At 37.8% G+C, this 19,731-nt stretch overlaps 1 protein-coding gene across 7 annotated transcripts in view; it reads left to right on the top strand.

Moving 5' to 3' along the window:
* The window catches only part of LRBA (LPS responsive beige-like anchor protein), a 559,238-nt gene that overhangs the window by 233,191 nt on the left and 306,316 nt on the right, over positions 1–19,731 (top strand). For all 7 annotated transcript variants that reach the window (XM_075930022.1, XM_075930023.1, XM_075930019.1 and 4 more), the window contains one exon: positions 8,105–8,271. In XM_075930022.1, the coding sequence (XP_075786137.1) occupies positions 8,105–8,271 (167 nt within the window). The remainder of the gene's footprint in view (positions 1–8,104; positions 8,272–19,731) is intronic.

Genomic DNA, 19,731 nt, shown 5'->3' with positions numbered 1-19,731 from the left:
ATTTTTTTTTTCTTAAATGACATTTTCTAGGACAAGTTGTTCATGATGCTAGTAATTTTGATCCAAATTAGGCGAAGGAATTGGCATGCTTCAAAATGGTTAGTGAAATCTGTGTGTCAAGTTGAAGTACAGAAAATGGTCTGTAAGATAATGTAGTCATTTTAGAAAAATCTTTGCTACTATCAAATGCTGTTAAAGTTAGATGTAGCTTTTGTAAAACATAATATGGTAAAAATTTAGGAATTGTAGTGATACCTATGCAAATGTTACTGTAACTGTAAGGAAACTTGTAACTGTCTGCTTTATTAGATATTTTTATATAAACCAAAACCAAAATTATCTTGAAAATACCAGATAATGCCTTAGATTGAACTAAAGAGACAAAGGATCTACTAATTCACCATCCCATTTGTTTTTAATAGTGTACCTATAATCATCCTGATGACAGAGTATACTCATTTGTTTTCCCCGCCCCATGCTGCCTTTCTTAACTAGGTACATGCAGTGGTTTTCTCCTTTCATATTTCTTGCTCTGACATGGCTGGGGGACCTCTGGTTGTGAAATCCTTCCCTAATATCTCTAACCATTGTTGTGTATTCTTACATTGAACCAGCTCTCAAAACACCATTTAAAACATGTGATATGCACCAAAGTGCTCATAGAATCATAGGGCTGGCAGAGACCTCAGGAGTTATGGAGTCCAACCCCCTCTAAACAGGACCCACCCTATTAAATCATCATTTGGGAATTGAATTTGTCCTGTCTCAGGGATTTGAGAATTGAAATCATGATTTTCTTTACACAGAGTTATGTATTGGTCTAATCACTTACAACATATTGGTGGTAGAGTTTGCAACCATAGTGTCCATCCAATAAAAAAGAAGGAAATGAGTAATAATAATTGATAAAACCATAGAAAATATTACATGCAAGCAAAATCTTCAACCATTTTACTCAAGATGAACATTTGTAAAATTTCCTGCTTATAAAAATAAAATATACATTGTTCATGATCTCTGATTTTCAAACCTATTGTTAGAATTAAATTACCTGTATTGGTACAAGTACATAAAATTAATTTGTCAAATAGTGATATGAGCACGTGACCTACATATGGTTCATGTTGTAGCCTGGTAGTTCTTCTAAACCACTCTGACAGATAAGTTCTCCACTTTCCAATTGTAAGGTGATAGATATTAAATCCATATAAATTAATAAAGGATCTAGGCAATAAGAGGTGAGGTACTTAGTATAGGTTGGACCTTCCAAAACTGGGACTCGCTAGTCCGACAATGTTACTGGACCAGGGAGTCCTGACTAGGAGCCCAGTAGCAGTAGGGTTGGCACCTGGGAGTCCAGCTGGGCTGGGAGCCAGGCGGGGCTGGTAGCAGCAGGTCTGGGACTGGGGCTGGAACTCTATTAGTGCGGCTGGGGCTGGGGCTCAGGCAGCCATAGCAGCCCTTGTAGCTGCGCTGGGGACATGGCAGCCCAGATTGCTGGGGCTGCAGCAGCATGGCAGCACAGCAGGGGTGTGTGTGTTGGGAGTGGGGGAGGGCTGAGCTCAGCTGGCAGTGGAGAGTGGTGGTGGTCTGGGAGGCCAATAGCAGGAGAATTTCCCTAGTCTAGCAAATTTCCTTGTTTGGGACCAATCCGATCTTGAGGGTACTGGACCAGGGAGGTTCAACCTGTACTATTCCTCTCTTACCAGAATGGCAATTTCATTGGGTCCCAAAAGGCATGACATTCTTGGATATTGGAAAAATAAAGCTCTCTTGAGTTAAACTGATGGTTTACTGAGGGTTCACAAGCTTGCACTATGAAAATTGTTTCCTGCATTTACAGTTTAAGTGGCTTGGACAAACCTCTCCATACTTTTTACTATGGTATCAGTTTCCCCATCCTAGATGCTGACATCTGGAGACCTTGGAAAACATATCCTCCATGATTCCAATGATCCTAGTGAAGTTGTTGATGAATCCAGGCCTAATGCTCAAGATGAAAATGAGCCACTTGCTTATAAGCTATGTAGACTCTTGTTCAAATTTTCTCTGTAATGTTACGTTCAGGATAATCTGAAATTTGAAACTGGCAGAAGTGCTTAAGATATAAAGCACAAGCCCCAGCATTCACATGACTGCATCTTCCAGATGAACTTTCTTTCATTCAGAATTCGAAACTAACCCAAACTTTGAAACAACACCAAGTGAAATATTTCCTTAGTCAATTCCTAAGGTTTAAATCATCCCAGATGAGACAACTGCCAGACTTACCCAGGTTTGCCTCAGAGAATGTCAGTCATATACTCTTTGCAACTTCTTCCTATTCTTAAATTATCTAAATAGATGAAATTATGTAGTATCTACTTTTAGCATTAGAAATAATGTAGCATCTTCCTCAGAGAAAACTGGTTAGAAGTAACTGATTTCCTTGAAAAGGTTTAACTAGTTTGGTGTAAAAAACTGCTTCTGGTGGAATTGTTGGAAGTTTTTCTCCTATTCGTGCTGTATGGTGGTGGAGAGAACTCTAGCCAGAAGCTTAATTATGGGGATAATTGTGATAGAGATTCATCTATTTTTAAAAAAAGAAAAAAAGCTACTGTCACTTCTGTGTGTCAAGAATAAAAAATAGACAAGCTAGAAAAAAAGAAATGTTGGGGAAAAAACCACAGTTTTAGCATTGAGGTTAATCTCCTACCTTTTTAATGGGTTTATTCAATAAGGAACGGACTCAGCATTACACATTTTTATTTTCACTAGTTTCTTGCAAGTCATCTAACAATTGAGGGTAAAGAAGAAAGCATCTAGGAATAGTTTAAAAAACCCACCTTTTTAATGTGTTTATTCAGTAAGGAACAGATTCAGGATTTGACATTTTTATTTTCAAAAGTTTCCTACAAAACATCTAAGAATTGAGTGTAAAGAAGAAAGCATCCAGGAATGGTAGAAATCTAGGGCCAACATCAAAATGAGCATAAAGAATATTGGATAAGTAATACCTTGCTGTGTATTTTACCTTTTATTGATCCATTTTCTTTTCCTCTCCTAGTCAAGATTGGAATGTGAAACTTACTACCAGAGTTGTTGACTCGAGTCCCACGACTTGAACTTGAGTCCAACTTAAGTCACCTAGGTGACTCGACTTGAGACTTGACTAGGGTTCATTGTTTGTGACTTGAGATTCGACTTGAGACTTGCTAATTTTGTTAAATCAACTTGATGAAAAAATTGTTCGAAAATGCTGATATTGATGACTTGTACAAAAGTGACTTGACATTTTTTTAAATTAAGACTTGAGACTTGACTCGGGACTTGACTTGAAAGTGACTTTAGGGACTTGAGACTTGAACTGCAGTGACTTGAGACTCGACTTGGACTTGACAATGATGATTTGAAGACAACACTGCTTACTACCGTTAGTGGATGTTATAAGAGCCATGTGGGGAAAGGAATTGGCAAACCATATAATTATCAGGAGACATTAATTGGAATTGTGACATGGCCTAAATAAAGACTGAGGCCATGTCTACAGTGGCAGATGTAAAGCACTGACAATTGTAGCTCCGTTCACAGAATGCAGCAGTAAAAATGCTGTTGGGTGTTCACACTGTCAGTTGCCAGAAAAGTGGCATGATGACACTTGTGGCACTTACAGAGGATTTCCGAGCACTTTGGGCAGCTGTCCCACAGAGAACCTCTTCCTCTTCTGCTGCTGAGGTTTGTGGGAAGGTGGAGCAGAGACATGGGTACTGCCTCAACGCCCTTGGTGCATCACTTCATATCCCATCAGTCCCTGCACTTCTGTCAACATTTGACTCTGATTGTTGTGACCGACTTGCCTCACCAAGGATACACAACAGCGTCTGACTGCAAGCATCTGTGGCTGCTGAGTTCTCTAGTTCTCCTTCCCTTTAGCCTTCTCGTCCATTATTTCCTCCTTTTGGTTCCTCTCTGAGCCCCTGAAGTATCCATGAGTGACAGTGGGGTCACCACCAAGTATGTCATACTGCTCTTTGTAGAATGAGAAGGTCATGAGTGCAGCACTGGAGTGGCAGTTGGTTTCCCACAACTTGTGGTAGGCATTTCTCAGCTCCTTAACTTGTCTCTACACTGCAGCACATCCCAGACAGGCCCCTTTTGGTCATTGATCTTGAGATCTGTCCATAGCTGGAGCACAGCTGGGACTGGACTGCCTCCTCCCTCCAAATGTTGATGGGGTCCAGCACCTTGGCATGACTCCAAGCAGAGGATCTCTTGGAGCATGGAGTAGGCATGGCCAGCTGGAGAGAGATGCTGAGAACATGTCACCAAGCACACAAGAAGGGGACTTAGAAATTGCAAGAAAAGGCAAAGTGTGGGTCTGAGGATTGGTCAACTGAGAGCAGGGTGGTAGAGCTCAAATGATCAGAGACACATTGTGGGAAGGGTGCTGGAAGCCAGTCATGACTGAGTCCTACACCGTGGTGTCCATATTGGCACCCTAGTACTTTATCCAGAGTACAGCAAGTTCTACACTTCTTCTCAAGGTGGTTTAGCTAGAGTGAAGCAACTGTGGATCTAGTATGCACTAAGTGCTTTGCTAGTGTGTATGCCTTAAAAGCTACAGTGCTGGAAGCTGATTTAACGTGCAGTAACTTGCCAGTGTAGACCTGGCCTGAGATTTGAAGTGTTGAGCTGTCTTTACCAGACTGTTCAACACATCAGGCTATTCCAAACTCCGGCCCTGACAGTGGGTGTAAATATTTACCAATAGTCATTTTAGCCAGAACACTATCAGGTTTTCTGAAATTTAACTACCAGTGGTCTTGGCTGCAGTCCCAGGGCTGTGTGGTAGTGGAAGAGGCTTTTTATACAAACAAGCATTTCTCCCACTTAACAGTCCAGTCACCCAAGCCCCTGTTGTCTGCCTGTGTCTCATGTGTGGAGTCAGCTCTTTGTAGTACTGTCTTAAAACTGCTTTGGTAGAACTTTCCATAGATTAATAAGGGATAGAGTCCTTTGGCAAGCACTGAGGGAAGGTGGCCACTGAGCAGCTATGAGGGTAAACTTGCACATAAGCAAAGAGAGGGATCAATTATAGGGTGGTAGGTAATGTGAGAGAATTCATTGTGGGAAATGAGCGTAGCCATGCAAGTTTGGTGAAATAGAGGTATGGAAGGCCATGAAGAGGAGGTGCCAGAGTTAGAAGGATCTTTTCTCCATGATAGTTTTTCATGTAGGATTTCAGAGGCCAGAGGAGAAGGAATGTATATTCTGATGAATTTTTGTTTTCCTTTGTTCTCCCTTGCCGCCTTCTCGGCCTCCCAGCAACATTTCTAAAACTAAAATTAACCAACAAACTCTAGAATATGGACACAAATCTGGCAGCTAAAGACTGGACAGCCAACTAATCTTTGGTTTGTCTGGAAAATTTTCCCTTTTCAGATGTTAACTGAATGGGCAGATGCCAAACAGCGGAGAGAACTGTAGCAGTATCTGTGTCTTGTTGTAATAATGTAAAATGTGAATGAGCTTGTTGCAATTAAGTTTCCTGCATACTATGGTGATGTAACTGTGATGTATCTGCATAATAAGGCCTGACAATTTTCAAGTAGGTTATTGAAGAAATATTAAACTTTTAATAATTTTAAAAGATGCATCATTTTGGTTTGTTGAAGGGAGCGATCTTTCTAGTTTTAATCCAGTGACAAACAAATGTTATTTTATCCTATGTATATGCAAGTTGTTAGGAGGAAAAGCCAGTGGTCTCTCTCTTATTCTGAATGTCATGTCTACACACTGAAATTTACTATTGGTATTTAATAAAGAAAGTGTTCAAAATTGCATCAAAGATTTTTTTTAAAGGTACAAGTTCATTATATCTTTTACAAAACGTTCTTGTTTGATTTCCATTTTATCATGTTTTAAGGTCAAATGTGACTTTAATGTTCCATAAAGAGACAGAGATTGATAATCTGGAAAGAATAACCCTCTAATGTGATTTATATATATGGATTTTATGTCAGATATGAAAAGTTGCTGCTCAAATTGTAAAGGAGGATCCATTAAAGAGCACTTTAAAACACTTTACTACTTAGCTTACCTTGGACACTTGTTTTTAGAATTTTGCCTTTTCAAGCAACTTAAATATAACAGCTTATCAAACATTTACTAAGTGCTGGTAAACAGAATTCAAAATTGTCATGGGTGCAGGATAGGTTAATGTACTGGAAAAGACAGCAGTGTTTAAAAAGAGCTATAAAAACCTTGCTTAGAGGTGGTCATAACTTAGCCAACTTATTTTTTTGGCGATGGTGAGGATGCTGGGTTTAAGCATACAAAAGACGATTCCTGATCATGTTTAATTGAATTGGAAATGGTACTGCTTATGGTTTATACTTTCTGGATTTCTGTTCATCAGGTGAGCATTCTAAGAGTCATAGGACAGTTCCGGAATAGGAGGGGGAAAAAATCTAGATGGAGAAATTACAAGTGAATTTGGAATCAACATATTCTTACTGTTTTTAATATTTGAGTGCATGTAAAATTAAATTCTTGTAATCCACTGCTTTATTTGTATCACGTAAATGTCTATGAGCATTTATATTGGATGTGTATTAGTCATTTTCCCTACTCCTTTTTCCAGAGTGACTGATTACCAACTACTTTACTTCACATGTGTCATAAGGCATAACTACTTAGTATTTTACAAGTATAGGTGGTGGTGGAATTACTGTTCTAAAAAGTCAGCATTGGTTGCTCTGTCTACTCCTCCCTCCCCAGCCCCTCTCCTCCCAAATTTTTCCTGTTTGTTCAAACAAACGTTTGTCTCAGTTCTAGTAACTAGATCATAGAATAATCCAATCATTGGTAAAGGTTCAAGTGCTTTGTCTGCATATGCAATCTCTAGAACTGCCAGGTTGAAATCTGAGCTTAGAAACAGGAAGTCTTAAAGTTGGAGGAATGGAGGGGGGAGAACTTTCATGAAACCAAGTTAATAGAAAAATAAAGAATAAAAAAAAAAAAAAACCTCCCCCAGGAATGCCAAGAGATAAGAGTAGTCAATTTAGTTTCACCATTTAGTTTTTATGTAATTAGTTTTTGTTAAGTGTTATATTTTCACAGGCTTGAAAAATGGAATATTTTTACCAATGGTTATCAGACATTTAGCTGAAGTAGTTCCCACAGTGGCCTGCTAATACATCACAGCCCTCCGGCTAGAGCAGTGTTTCTCAACCAGTGGTACGAGTTCTCGTAAGGGTACTTGAGAGAAGCTTTGGGGGGGGGGGGCAGTGTGGTATGTCAACACAACTGAAATTTGGAGAGATCTGAATTTTTGTTTTAAGTTTTACAGTGCTTTATTATTTTTTGTACTTTTTATGCCCAAAAATTTCATCGCCTGCCCAGCTATGATTAAGTTGTTTAAACAAATGTGTTGCAATGGTAGAAAACAAATATGTGGGTCTGAAAACTAGGTACTGGGGGTACTTACATTTTTTTTAAAGGGGTACTTTATTTAAAAAAAGGTTGAGAAGCACTGGGAATCACCTCTACTGGTGAAAAGCTGGTTCAGTCTTCATATCAATTCAGTGTTTCTCCTCTCTGAAACTTTCAGCAAGGAAATTGTACGTAATGTGTTATCAAAATAGTGTGTATAAGGTTTTGATTTTATTCAAGGGAAGACTCTTCAAGGGTACATATTAGATTAGGTGCCCAACCACCATTCACTTTTAATGCAAGTTGCGTGTCTAACTGCTTTTTGTGTCTTTGAGGAGCTCTCCTTAGAGACTGGCACTATAAAATCTACACTCTCGCAGTGTGATAGAATCAATTGTTTCTAAATGTTCTATTGCACTGTCAGGTTAGTAATGTTTTTAAAAAAATCTTGAGGGAACATGGTGTAGTGGCTAGAGTACATGAGTAATCTGAGTTCTATATTTATCTCTGCTACAAATGGACTATAGCCATAGATATCTACTCTGTCCCTCAAGTTTGCATATCTATAAAATGGGGATAATTCTTATTTTTGAAGGTTTATTAAGACCAATTCATTGTAATGTACTTAGTGAGTCTTGGTTGGACATAGGTAAAGTGCAAAGTATTAAAGTATTTATTTTATTTTTCTTAGTCACTATGTGCCCAGTACTCTGCAGATAAACGAGAGGATGAAAAGATGTGTGATCATTTGATAAGAGCAGCCAAGTTTCGAGATCATGTGACAGCATCCCAACTAATACAGAAAATTATCAACATTCTGACAGACAAGCATGGAGCCTGGGGAAATTCTGCATCAAGGTAAAGATAAATCTTTAAGATTTGGCTTTTGTTCAGGTAGGACAGCATGATTTGGATTAATGTCTTCAGATGAGGTCAAACCTAATGAAAAACTGGCATATTACAATTTTGTTTATTATAAAACAGTATGTATTTAAAGAAAAAATTATTCTGAAGATACAGGATTTTACTTCATCAGTATGTTACCTATAATTGAAGTTTAAGCCATTTTACTTCTCTTAAGTCTTGTTTACTCACAAAGCAATATTGTAGTTTAGTGACATCTCTACATACCATTACTGAGGCACAGCTGAAATGATGAAAATATCTTTTCCTAAATATAGAGAATCAATGCAGTGTTTGCGAAAGCAGAAACAAAATGAAAAAACAAAAAAACTTTTCCAGTTGATTTAAACTTATCACTCAATAGAGCTAAACATTTCCCCCCAATATTTACTGCATCGTTTAGCTTAAAAATCATAAAATATAGGGATAAATATTCTCTAAAATATAAAATAATTTGAACATGTTTTGACTAGGACATATACCATGCTTGGAGTGCATTGTCTATTGAAATGCTGTCATTTATATGCAGTACAGTGAAAGGTAGAGGTAGGCAAGATGAGTGAAAAATGGAGTATATGACTTTTGCCAATAATATCTACAGTTTCACCACAAACCCAAAAAGGGGTGCTCAGATGTGGTACACAAAATGTCTTTAAATGTGGGAAGTCTTTATGAAGATACTCCACAAGAAAATAATTGCACACTGAAACATTTCCAGTAAAGTTGGTTAGTTAATTGTTTTCTATGAAATAGTATTTTAGGATTCTACTAAGAGTCTCTTCTAACAAATTTGTAAAGCATATTATACATTAGTGGTTTTTCAGTTCTCTGAGAGTATGTGCCTTAGTGTTTTGTTCAGTTGTTTGTGTTCCTTGTCTTAGAACACTCTCTATCCTTTATGGTTTGTAAATAAGGAATATCAAGAACTCTTTGCCTTTTAAATGTGTGTTGCTCGTCACGTTAATACTGATATAGTAGGATGGGAGGAGTTGAAATTGATAAAACATACTGCACTCAGAGTGGGTTAACTATTCTCTGATTTTTTTCATATGAGGCTTGCATAATCAGCTTGTAAATTATGTAGCATAGAAAATATGGACATGATTATTTCTATTTTATAATAAATAATGATCTCCAGTGAAATGGAAATATCACATAATGCACTTTGCAATACACTTAACATAATTCTAGGAAACTTAAATGGCATTAGAGATGGAAAAAAATCTTTGTCGGGCAGCCAGAATGCATTTATCCATCATAAACCTGTTTTTTTTAAAGCACATGATTGCCATCTTAACAAAAGCTGTATTAAAGGGGTTAATTAATGTTTTCCAGCATATATTTTACTTTTCCTTAAAGAATTACACTAGTTTTTGATCATGTAAATTCAATCTTAGTGGTACTTTTTAATATTTAGTTTGTGGTATTTTGTTTTTCATCCTCCTTTGGAATCCATATAATTGCTTGTAGCCATGGCTCTGAAGGCCTAATACTTTCCCATTAATGTCATTTATTTTGTTTCAATATTGATGGCTTTCCTAATGCCATACGATCAGTGGGCTGCAGTGCTGGCAGCTGGCCTGGGATCGGCAGTGGTTTTAATAAATCACAATCAGACTCATGCCATTACATCAATATTTTTAGTCAATTATAGAGAAGGTCAGGTGCTACATTCGGTATAGGAGCCCCAGCATGTGGCATTTGAGAAACATCTGGTACTGCAACAAAACTGCAAGCCGGGGAAAAAAGAATCCAATTTATCCCATCTAAAGAGACCAAATGAAATCTGCTGCTTTATGGATAACACAATGATGATTATAGCCATTTTGAACATGTTGTACTTGCTAGATTTTAATACCCGTTATATAGACATATTCCCTAAAGTTTCCATTCAATAAAAACTGAAAATGAAAATATTATTTTCTCAGAAGCAGATGTGAATTGTTGTTTCCTCACAGCAGGCATCTAATATCTTTTGACACCTACTGACCTGCCTGAATGCAATTTGTGTCTTAATATCCAGATTGCACCAGCTTTTGCCACAGGAGAGAGAGCAAGCAAGTTCTTTTTTCCTCCACTGGATTTGAAGTTCTGGCTATTGCCAAAGAAAGTGTTCCTTTCACAGAGCTCTGATATCTGTGTGCCCTTTACTGTCATTGCATTTTTTCAAATGCTTAGAGATTTCAGGAAATAATGGGACAGACAAGTACCTGTTCATCCATACATTACTGTCACCTGGAGTGAGGCTCAGGTGAAAACTGAGAGAGCCTGATAAGAATGGTGGAATAAGCAAGAAAGAGGACACAAATGAACAGAGTGGCAGAAGTAATTTTTTTCTGGTGCATAGAGCAGGCATTGTGTTTATTTGGGTCAGGAGACAAATCATCTTTCATGTAGATGACACCTGGTAAAGTGGCTGAATATAAGAAGGATGAGGAGAGATGATGGAGAACACTGGATGAAAGTCTCAGAGGACATACTACCCTTTTCTCATATCGTCCTTCATTGCATTCTAATAGGCTGACTAATGTACCATGGAAATTCATTCTTGGTATTAGAGGGGGAAAAGGGTGGTACTCTTCTCAGAAAAATGCAAAAGTAGAACTGCAGACATAAATTATTTTAGAAGCAATAAGGTTTAGGAATTTTTAAGAGAACCTCTGTATATCAAGATCTCTGAATGCTTTTGATTAGTTTAGGAGACTGAGTTTAGACTCTGGTTTCGGTTGCTTAAGAAACTCTGTTTCAGATTGGTTGAATGTGTTCTAATGGATGCCCTCAAGCAAGAGGCGTCTCTGCCTTAGAGACATTCATCTTTTTTCTGTGTCACAGGCTTGCTGGTAAAAATCTTTGTGATGCTCTCTCCAATTTTTCTTCAGTAAATCAAATCTTCCTTCTTTCAAAAAGATGAATGCTGTAAGGTTGGGGTGTTATAAAAAAAATCAATGCAGGCAAAATTGAAACAGTATGCCTCAGTATTGATTGGCCTTGTGAAATCGAAACTAACAGCTTTGTAACTGTTCCAGTGGACAGTTAGCTGACCTGTAATGGATAAACTATCAATATTAGCATTACTATTTTATCTTGTAGTATGTCATTTTAGAATTGAGAATCCAAGGAAAGAGAAGGGTCGAGCTGAATTTTTAATGTGACTTGTATGAAGTAATCGCAATCTTTCTTTGTGTATTGTTTGTGAGTAAGTAGTTGTTTGTTTTTAAAACACAATACTATTTCTAAAGAACAGTGATTATTTTAACATGTTTCCTTTGGCATGTGCTATAAAATGCATTTTAAAATATTTGTTTTTTAATAAAATATTTTAAAAAATCCAAATGAAACAGCACCAAGAGCTTTTATCAGAGCAAATGTGGTTTAGTCTAAAAATTGAGAATGATGTGCTGTTTTACCACATCATGTAAACTATATTAAGTTTATTAATAAAAATTCTACAGCTTCAAGATATTTATCATAGATTTATACAGTGTACTCTTCTTAAATAGGCATCAATGCACAGAATTTAAAAAATGACCCCATAACACACATGTCCTGATGAAGATGTATAATTTTCCCTCTTTCTTACTTGCTCACATGCTTTTCATTCTGCCTTTTGCTTGACCCTGGGGATCTTGCACTTGACATCAGTGTAAAGCAACATTCATTGCTCTCTCTGGAGCTTTGATGATGCTAGGAAATTCTTTATAGCCTGCACTGACAATAACATAGTGAAATGGCTTAATAAACCTCACATTTTCCCTATTTGTCTCCCACCCTTTGTCCCTCTCCAAAAAATGTAAATCATTAGCAAATAAAACAAAGCAGAGGGTGGGGGCGGGGGTGGGGAGGAGAGTGAGGGTGGCAGCTATGGACATTTCAGGTAAAGAAATAATGTTTTTTAAGTGCCCTTAATAAAAACATAGGTGTATAGAAGTTAGTATTTAAATGCTATATTTTTGTACATGTTTGTCGATGCATATACAGTAACTCCCAGTGAGTTGCAGCTACAGTGCTCTAACAATATATAGAGGCCTGAGCCCATGTACCGACACCCATTATAAGTGAAAGTTCCTATACAATCACACTGAATCATCTTACAATGCCTTTATAAAATACTTTATATAATTTTATAATAGTCACAAACAATGTTTGGATTACAATGGATACCAAGAAAATGGAAATTTTTAATCTGTCAGATTTCTCCTTGAACAATACCTTTCTGATAGATAAACTAAATATGTAAGATCTAATGGATATCTGATCTCTATCTCTCACCAGAGGGAGATTGTAAATCATAGTAGTAAGTATAGTCTCTATCCATGTCACAAATTGAATGAGTTGATAGTGATGCTGTTAAAAAAAAGGCAAGTGTTATTCTACAATATATTTAAAAGTGTCATACACAAGACATGGGAGCTAAACATTCTATATGGCACTTGTGAGCTTTGGAGTATGAGAGTAACATTTTGAGCACTGCAATTTAAGAAAGATGTGGACAAATTAGAGTCCAAAGGAAAATGATTAAAAATGTAAGAGGTTTAGAAAACATGACTGGGCAAGGTTAGCGCAGGATAAGAGGAGGATGAAGGAGACATGTAAAAATTATAACAAAGATGGTGATCAGTTGAAGTAATGAGCTTAGTTTGCAGCACTAGAGATTTAAGTTATATATTAGGAAATTTTTTAAAATATAAGAACAGGTAAGTACTGGAACAAGTTACCTAAGGAGGTTGTGTTCCCCATCATAGTGACCAATTGCAGTGCTCCAGAGGGAATGAAGAGAACTGGTAATCATCAAGTGATCCCTCCTCTGTAACCCATACCCAGCTTCTGACCAACAGAGGCTACAGGCATCATTCCTATCCATCCTGGCTAATATTCGTTAATGGACCTATCCTCCATGAATCTATCTAGTTTTTTGAATCCTGTTAAAGCCTTAGGTTCCACAGGTTGACTGTGCATTGTGTGAAGAAATTATTCCTTTAGTTTGTTTTAAATCTGCTGCCTATTAATTTAATTTGGTGACTTCTATTTCTTGTGTTATGGGAGTAACTACATTTCCCCTTATCTACTTTCTCCAAATAGGACATGATTTTATAGACCTCTATTCTACCCCCTGTAGTCTCCTCTATTGTAAGTGAAAAGACCCAGTTTTATTAATCTATTCTCATATGGCAGCCGTTCCAAAGCCCTAACCATTTTAGTTGCCCTTTTCTGAACTTTCTCCAGTGCCAAGATATCTTTTTTGACATGAGGCGACCACATCTGCATGCCATATTCAAAATGAGGGCTTACCATGGATTTATATAGAGGCAATAAGATATTTTCTGTCTTATTCTTTATCCCTTTTTACAAGATTCCTAACGTTCTATTTTCTTTTTTGACTTCTGCTGCACATTGAGATGTTTTCAGAGAACTATCCACACTGACTCCAAGATCTCTCTCTTGAGTGGTAATAGCTAAATTAGTTCATCTTTTTATACGTATAGTTGGGATTATGTTTTCCACTGTGAATTACTTGGCATTCCTCAACATTTGAATTCATCTGCCGTTTTGTTGCCCAGTCACCTAGTTTCATGACATCCCTTTGAAGCTCTTATAGATTGCTTTGAACTTTAGTATCATCATTTGTAAATTTTGCCACCTCATTGTTTCTTCCATTCTCCAGATCACTTAAGAATATGTTGAACAGGATTGGCCCCAGTACAGACCCCTGCAGGACACCACTAGTTACCAATCTGAAAACTGATAATTGATTCCTAACATTTGTTTCCTATATTTTAAAGCAGCTAGCAGTCCATGAGAAGATCTTTCTTCTTATTCCATGATACTTACTTTGCTTAAGAGCCTTTGATAATGGACCTTGTTAAAGGTTTTCTGGAAATCTAGGTACACTATATCCACTGGATCCCCTTTGTCCACATGCTTTTTGACCCCTCAAAGAATTCTAATAGAATGGTGAGGCATGATTTCCCTTTACAGAAACAATGTTGACTCCCCTCCTCCCCCCAGCAAATTATGTTCATGTATGTGTCTTACAGTTCTGTTCTTTACTATAGTTTCAACCAGTTTGCCCAGTACTGAAAACAGATTTACCAGCCTGTAATTGTCAGGATCACCTTTTGAGAGTTCTTTTTGAAAATTGGGGTCACATTAGCTATCCTCCAGTCATTTGGCACAGAAGCTGATTTAACCAATAGGTTACAAACCACAGTTAGTAGTTCTGAAATTTCACATTTGAGTTCTTTCAGAACTCTTGGGTGAGTGCCATCTGGTCCTGGTGACTTGTTACTGTTTAGTTTGAGTTGGTTCCAAAATCACCTATAATCTAGCACAATTCCTCAGATTTGTCACCTCTTCCTGCCCTGTATGTCTGTTTGACAAAAAATAGCCTGAAACCACTGATCTAATAGCATAATTCCCTATTACTTTAATAATAGTATCATTCCCTATTACTTTATATGTTTTCAGATTCACTGTGTGCTATAGTCACTTGCAAAGCCAGTTATACAAAGGTGCCTGGGACTGATAGATTGATGGGTGTGGTCACATGGCATCCAACTAGACTATCAGTGCAATGTGGACAGCATTATCTTTCAGTCACATTTAGGACCCATTGTGGGGTCCACTGATTTGCAAGTGTGAAGACAATCAGAACAAGTCCATAATGTGGACAGAAGCTGAGGCCTGACTGCAGGCTGAGTTGTCTGTCAGCTATAAATGAGGTACATGAACTTTGTTTCATTTGTGCCCTCCTCTGTTAGCTGGTTTGTATAGAATAACAGCTGTTTCCAGCTGCCAGCAAATGTAATTAGTCTTGTAGCTGAAATGGTAGAAATCTGTGCTGCCATTTTGGATTTAAACTGGTGCTGGTTACACCACTTTGGACTAAAAGAAAGGTTACTGAAATAAGCCAAAGCATTTTGTGGAGACAATTTGGTTTTGACAAAGACTTTGATCAGAATAATTGTGGAGAGTGGTAAGTGGGAGAGAGAGAGAGACTCTCACTCTAACCTGTTTTTAGGTCCTTTGTCTATATTATCTTCAAGTTTCTTGTGTGATTCAATCATTTGGGATGAAAAACTGTAAGCAGCATATTCAATGCACAATATTTCAAATTATTTGTGTGTTAATCAGTGGTTTTCCATATGGTGTCTCTCTAATGCAAATTTAACATTAAATTTTGGCTAGTAGGCATTGTTTTATTTGTTAGCCTTCAGTACATGCTAGGTACTTTTAATATATATAGTGGATTATGGTGCCTTCTCCAAAAAGCTTACAAAGTAAACAAAGATTAGGGAAAGGAGAACAGTTTTATGTAAATTAACTTGATGCATTGTAAACATTGTGGCATAAATTGGCCTTTTGAAAGGAGTGTAAGAATTGGTGAGATCATGCAAGTTGTATCAGGCATAGAAGTCTTCATGGAGGGAACAGTGAGAATCTGGCAAATAGGTGGATAAGCTTGGAAACAGTGAAAGGAGAATCGAGGAGGATGGGGGACAATGCAGAACTTGACAAGGGAGAGTAAGTGGGGTCTGTCCTTGGTCCGGTACTGTTTATTTAATGACTTAGCGAATAGAGTGGAAAGTATGCTTATAATATTTATGAATGTTACCAAGCTGTGGGGAGTGCAGTGGTTTGGAGGGCAAGATTAGAATTCCATACAAGTGTCAAACTGGAGAATTGGTCTAAAATGAACAAGATTAAAGACAAATGCAGAGTACCACACTTAAGAAAATCAAATGAACTACAAAATGGGGAATAATTGGCAGTAGTACTGAAGAAAATGATTTAGGGGTTTTAGTGGAGTGCAAATTACATATGAGCCAACAATGAGATGTAGTTGTGTAAAAGTCTAATATCGTTCTGAAGTGTATTAACAGCAGTGTCAGATTTATATAGGACATGGGGGATAACGGTCCATATCCACTGGGTACTGGCAAAGCCTCATCTGGAGTACTGTGTCCAATTCTGGTTGCTACACTTAAGAAAAATATGAACAAACTTAAAAGAGTTCAGAGGAAAGCAACAATAACAAAAAAAGAAAGATTTGGAAAACTGGACCGGTGAGGAAAAGTTTAAAAATCTGTGCATATTTTAGTTTTGAGAAAAAGGTAACAGCTTGTGTGCTGGGAGGGAGAGAAGAAACCTTATAATAATCTTCAAATACATTAGGGATTGTTTTAAAGAAAATGGCGGTTGTTCTCTATTCCTTCTATGATAGGATAAGAAGTAATGGGCTTAAATCTTCAGCAAGGGAGATTTAGGCAGATATTAGGAAAAATTTGGTATAAGGGTAGTTGAATATTGGAATAGTCTTCCAAAGGAAGTTATAGAATCCTTGCCGTTGGTGGTTTTTATGAACAAGTTAGACAAATACCTACCCACCTTTTGTGTATGGCCTAGATGTACTTAGTCCTACCACAGTATAGGGCGTTGGATTAGATGATCTCTAGACATCTCTTGTGTGTGTCTGTTTCTCCAATTCTGTGATTTTTAAATCATAAAGACCAGAGTTAATATACATCTTTCAAGACGGTGATAAATAATGTGTTTGATAGCAGAGAGACACTAGAGACCGCTAGACCAGGGAGTGACATGGATTAAATAACAAAAAATGAGGGGGGGAGAGAGAGAGATTATGATAGGAGCTGAATTTTGCTTGAATTGAAGAGAGTCAGTGCGTTTTTGGGCGGCCAGAGAATAGGCTATTAGGACCCTTCAGGGTATATCAATACAGAAATTAAAAACCTGCAGCTGGAGCCAGCCAGTCTAACAGGCAGTTAAATTGTGATATAGACTTTCAGACCAAGCTCTGGTACTGTCCCACCTTGCAGGGTCCTGAAGCTGGGGTTCCAGCCTGCAACCCCAAGTCAGCCAGCACAGGCCAGCCATAAGTATCCAATTACAGTGTAAGCATACCCCAGTGGGTGACAGTGAAGACCTGAATGAAAAATTTGTCTGTAGGAATGAAAGGAAAATGTTGGATTCTAGAGATATTTAGAGCCAGGTTTAGACACTGCCTGAAGGGTGTATGGGAGGGGAATAAAAATTAACCACAAGATTGCAAGCCTGAGTGATGGGGAGACTGCTGGTATTGGCAATGATAGAAAGGAGTTGAATCCTGTTATTGAGAATGAAAGATTTGTATTTTGGTTTTGGTCATGTTGAGCTTACAGGGTCTCCAAGAGTGGTCTGAAAGAGAGGGAGGCACAGATGTGGAATTGAGAGGAAAGAGGTGACTAGTAGATGGGAAGAGATTAAAAAACCATCTGCATGGAGGCAATAGCTAAAGCTGTGTGAGTAGGTGAGATTATTTAGATGCAAAGTGTGAAGTGAGAGGAGCAAAGAATGAATAAGAGAGTTCAGAGGCCCCCCACAAAGAATGTGAAAGTGGAAAAAGAACACACAGCCAGGTGATGGGCAACACAATGGCAAATGAATTTTAATGATGATAAATGCAAAGTAAGGCATATTGGAAAACATAATCCCAACTATAAGTACAAATGACAGGGACTAAACTAGTTATTACCATTTGAGAGAGAGATCTTGGAGGCACTGTGGGTTGTTCACTGAAAACATCCACTCGGTGTGCATCACTATTCAAAATAGAAAACCCAAGAACTAAGGGGTCACCAAATTAAATTAATAGACTGCAGATTTAAAACAAAAGGAAGTATTTCTTCACGCAGTGCACAGTCAACCTGTGAAACTCCTTGCCAGAGGATGTTGTGAACACCAGGACTTAATAGGGTTCAAAAAAGAACTAGTTAAATTCATGGAGGTTAGCTCCATCAATAGCTATTAGCAGACAGACACTACAGAGAATTGGAGAGGGGAGTGACATGGGGAGGGGTAAGAATGGTGACCACAGTCTCTGTTTGTCAGAACCTGGGAATGTGTGACTGGGGAGGGATCATTTGATGATTATCTGTTCTGTTTATTCCCTCTGAGGCGCCTGGCATTGGCAACTGTCGGAGGACAGGATACAGGGTTAGATGGATCCTTTGCTTTGACTCAGTATAGCAGTTTTTATGTTGTATAAATTAGAGATGGTTTGCTGCTCTAGCCACACTGCTTCTCCATATTAAATAAGCTTTTGCTGGAATAACTACATTATGGCTTTTGCCAGTATAAAGCTGATCTCTCTCATCCACCCAAACCCTCCCCTCTGGCATTATTGCTCTAGCAAAAGTTTCCAATTTAGACCTGAAGCTGGCATTAAGCTATTGTATTATAGGGATGGTTACACCAGGAAAACTGTATCCATATTAGGGTTTATACTGTTATAGTTATGTCAGTAATAATAATGATCATCATCACACCCATAACTGACATAGCTATACTGGTTGGAGTTTCAAGTCTATACCAGACTTGAAGGAATAGTCAGGTTCAGGAGAGAGAACCAGGGCAGGACTATTGAAAGCTCAGTGAGTATAAGATGTCAAGGACAAAGTGATGAACACAGTCAAATACAGTGGAAGAGGAAGATGCGGATAGATACTTGACTTTTTATCCTTTGTTTTGCATTGCCTTATTCTAGAAAGGCCATTTAAAGAAAACAGTGTTCTGTGATTTACTTGGATTTTTGACATCTGTTTATCTTAATTTTTATAGCCAGTTATTTGTTTAATTCTTTTTAAAATATATTTTAACATATCTTTAGTCCTTGAGAAAATGATAGATTGAGAGTGCTTTTCCAATCTACTTTCTTCTTTTTTACATTTTAAATCTGTAAAATTGCTAAAATGTTCTTTGACTTTAAAGTAGGCTCCATAAAGGGTTATAACTGACTGTAGAACATGACAGAGAAACTGAGTTAATGTATCTAAAGAAAATGGTCATATTATACAAAACAGGAGTGGGAGGAATTGTTCAACTAATTTTATGATAACATTTACCTTTCAAGGTATAAACATTGTTGCTGAGGTTATCAAGAATAACAGTAATATGACAAGCATATAAATAACAAATGTACTATACAAAGCTTATGAAGTTTTCCATATGGTGTATTACTGTCTTGCTGTAGAACCACTCAATATTTCTAGTGTTGAAGTTGTCAGGGTTTTGCAAGAAACCCTTTTTTCAGATATTTCATAACCAATTGAAAAATCCTTGCGGCTGAAACTTGATATAAAGGATGTAAGCCAGAAAATTTTCTCTGGAATTTGAGAAAACGTGTTCAGTTTCTTGAGTTTAAGCAAGGAAATACACATTACCTATTTTTATATACAGGTTGAACCTCTGAAATCCGGGATTCTCTGGTCTGGCAACATCTGTGTCTAGATGTTGCTAGATCAGAGAGCCTTGGCACGCAGGAGTGCAAACCCTGTCCCTGGGGAGCACCGGTCAGGCAGGGTAGAAGCGGGGCAACATGGGTGGGGAGCTACATCCCTGGGGAGCCCCAGTCGGGCAGGG

This window comes from Pelodiscus sinensis, chromosome 5 (genome assembly GCF_049634645.1).
Source record: "Pelodiscus sinensis isolate JC-2024 chromosome 5, ASM4963464v1, whole genome shotgun sequence".
In the NCBI taxonomy this organism is placed as follows: domain Eukaryota; kingdom Metazoa; phylum Chordata; order Testudines; family Trionychidae; genus Pelodiscus; species Pelodiscus sinensis.
Note: the sequence above shows the minus strand (reverse complement) of the source record. Positions and strands in the feature narration are given on the sequence as shown.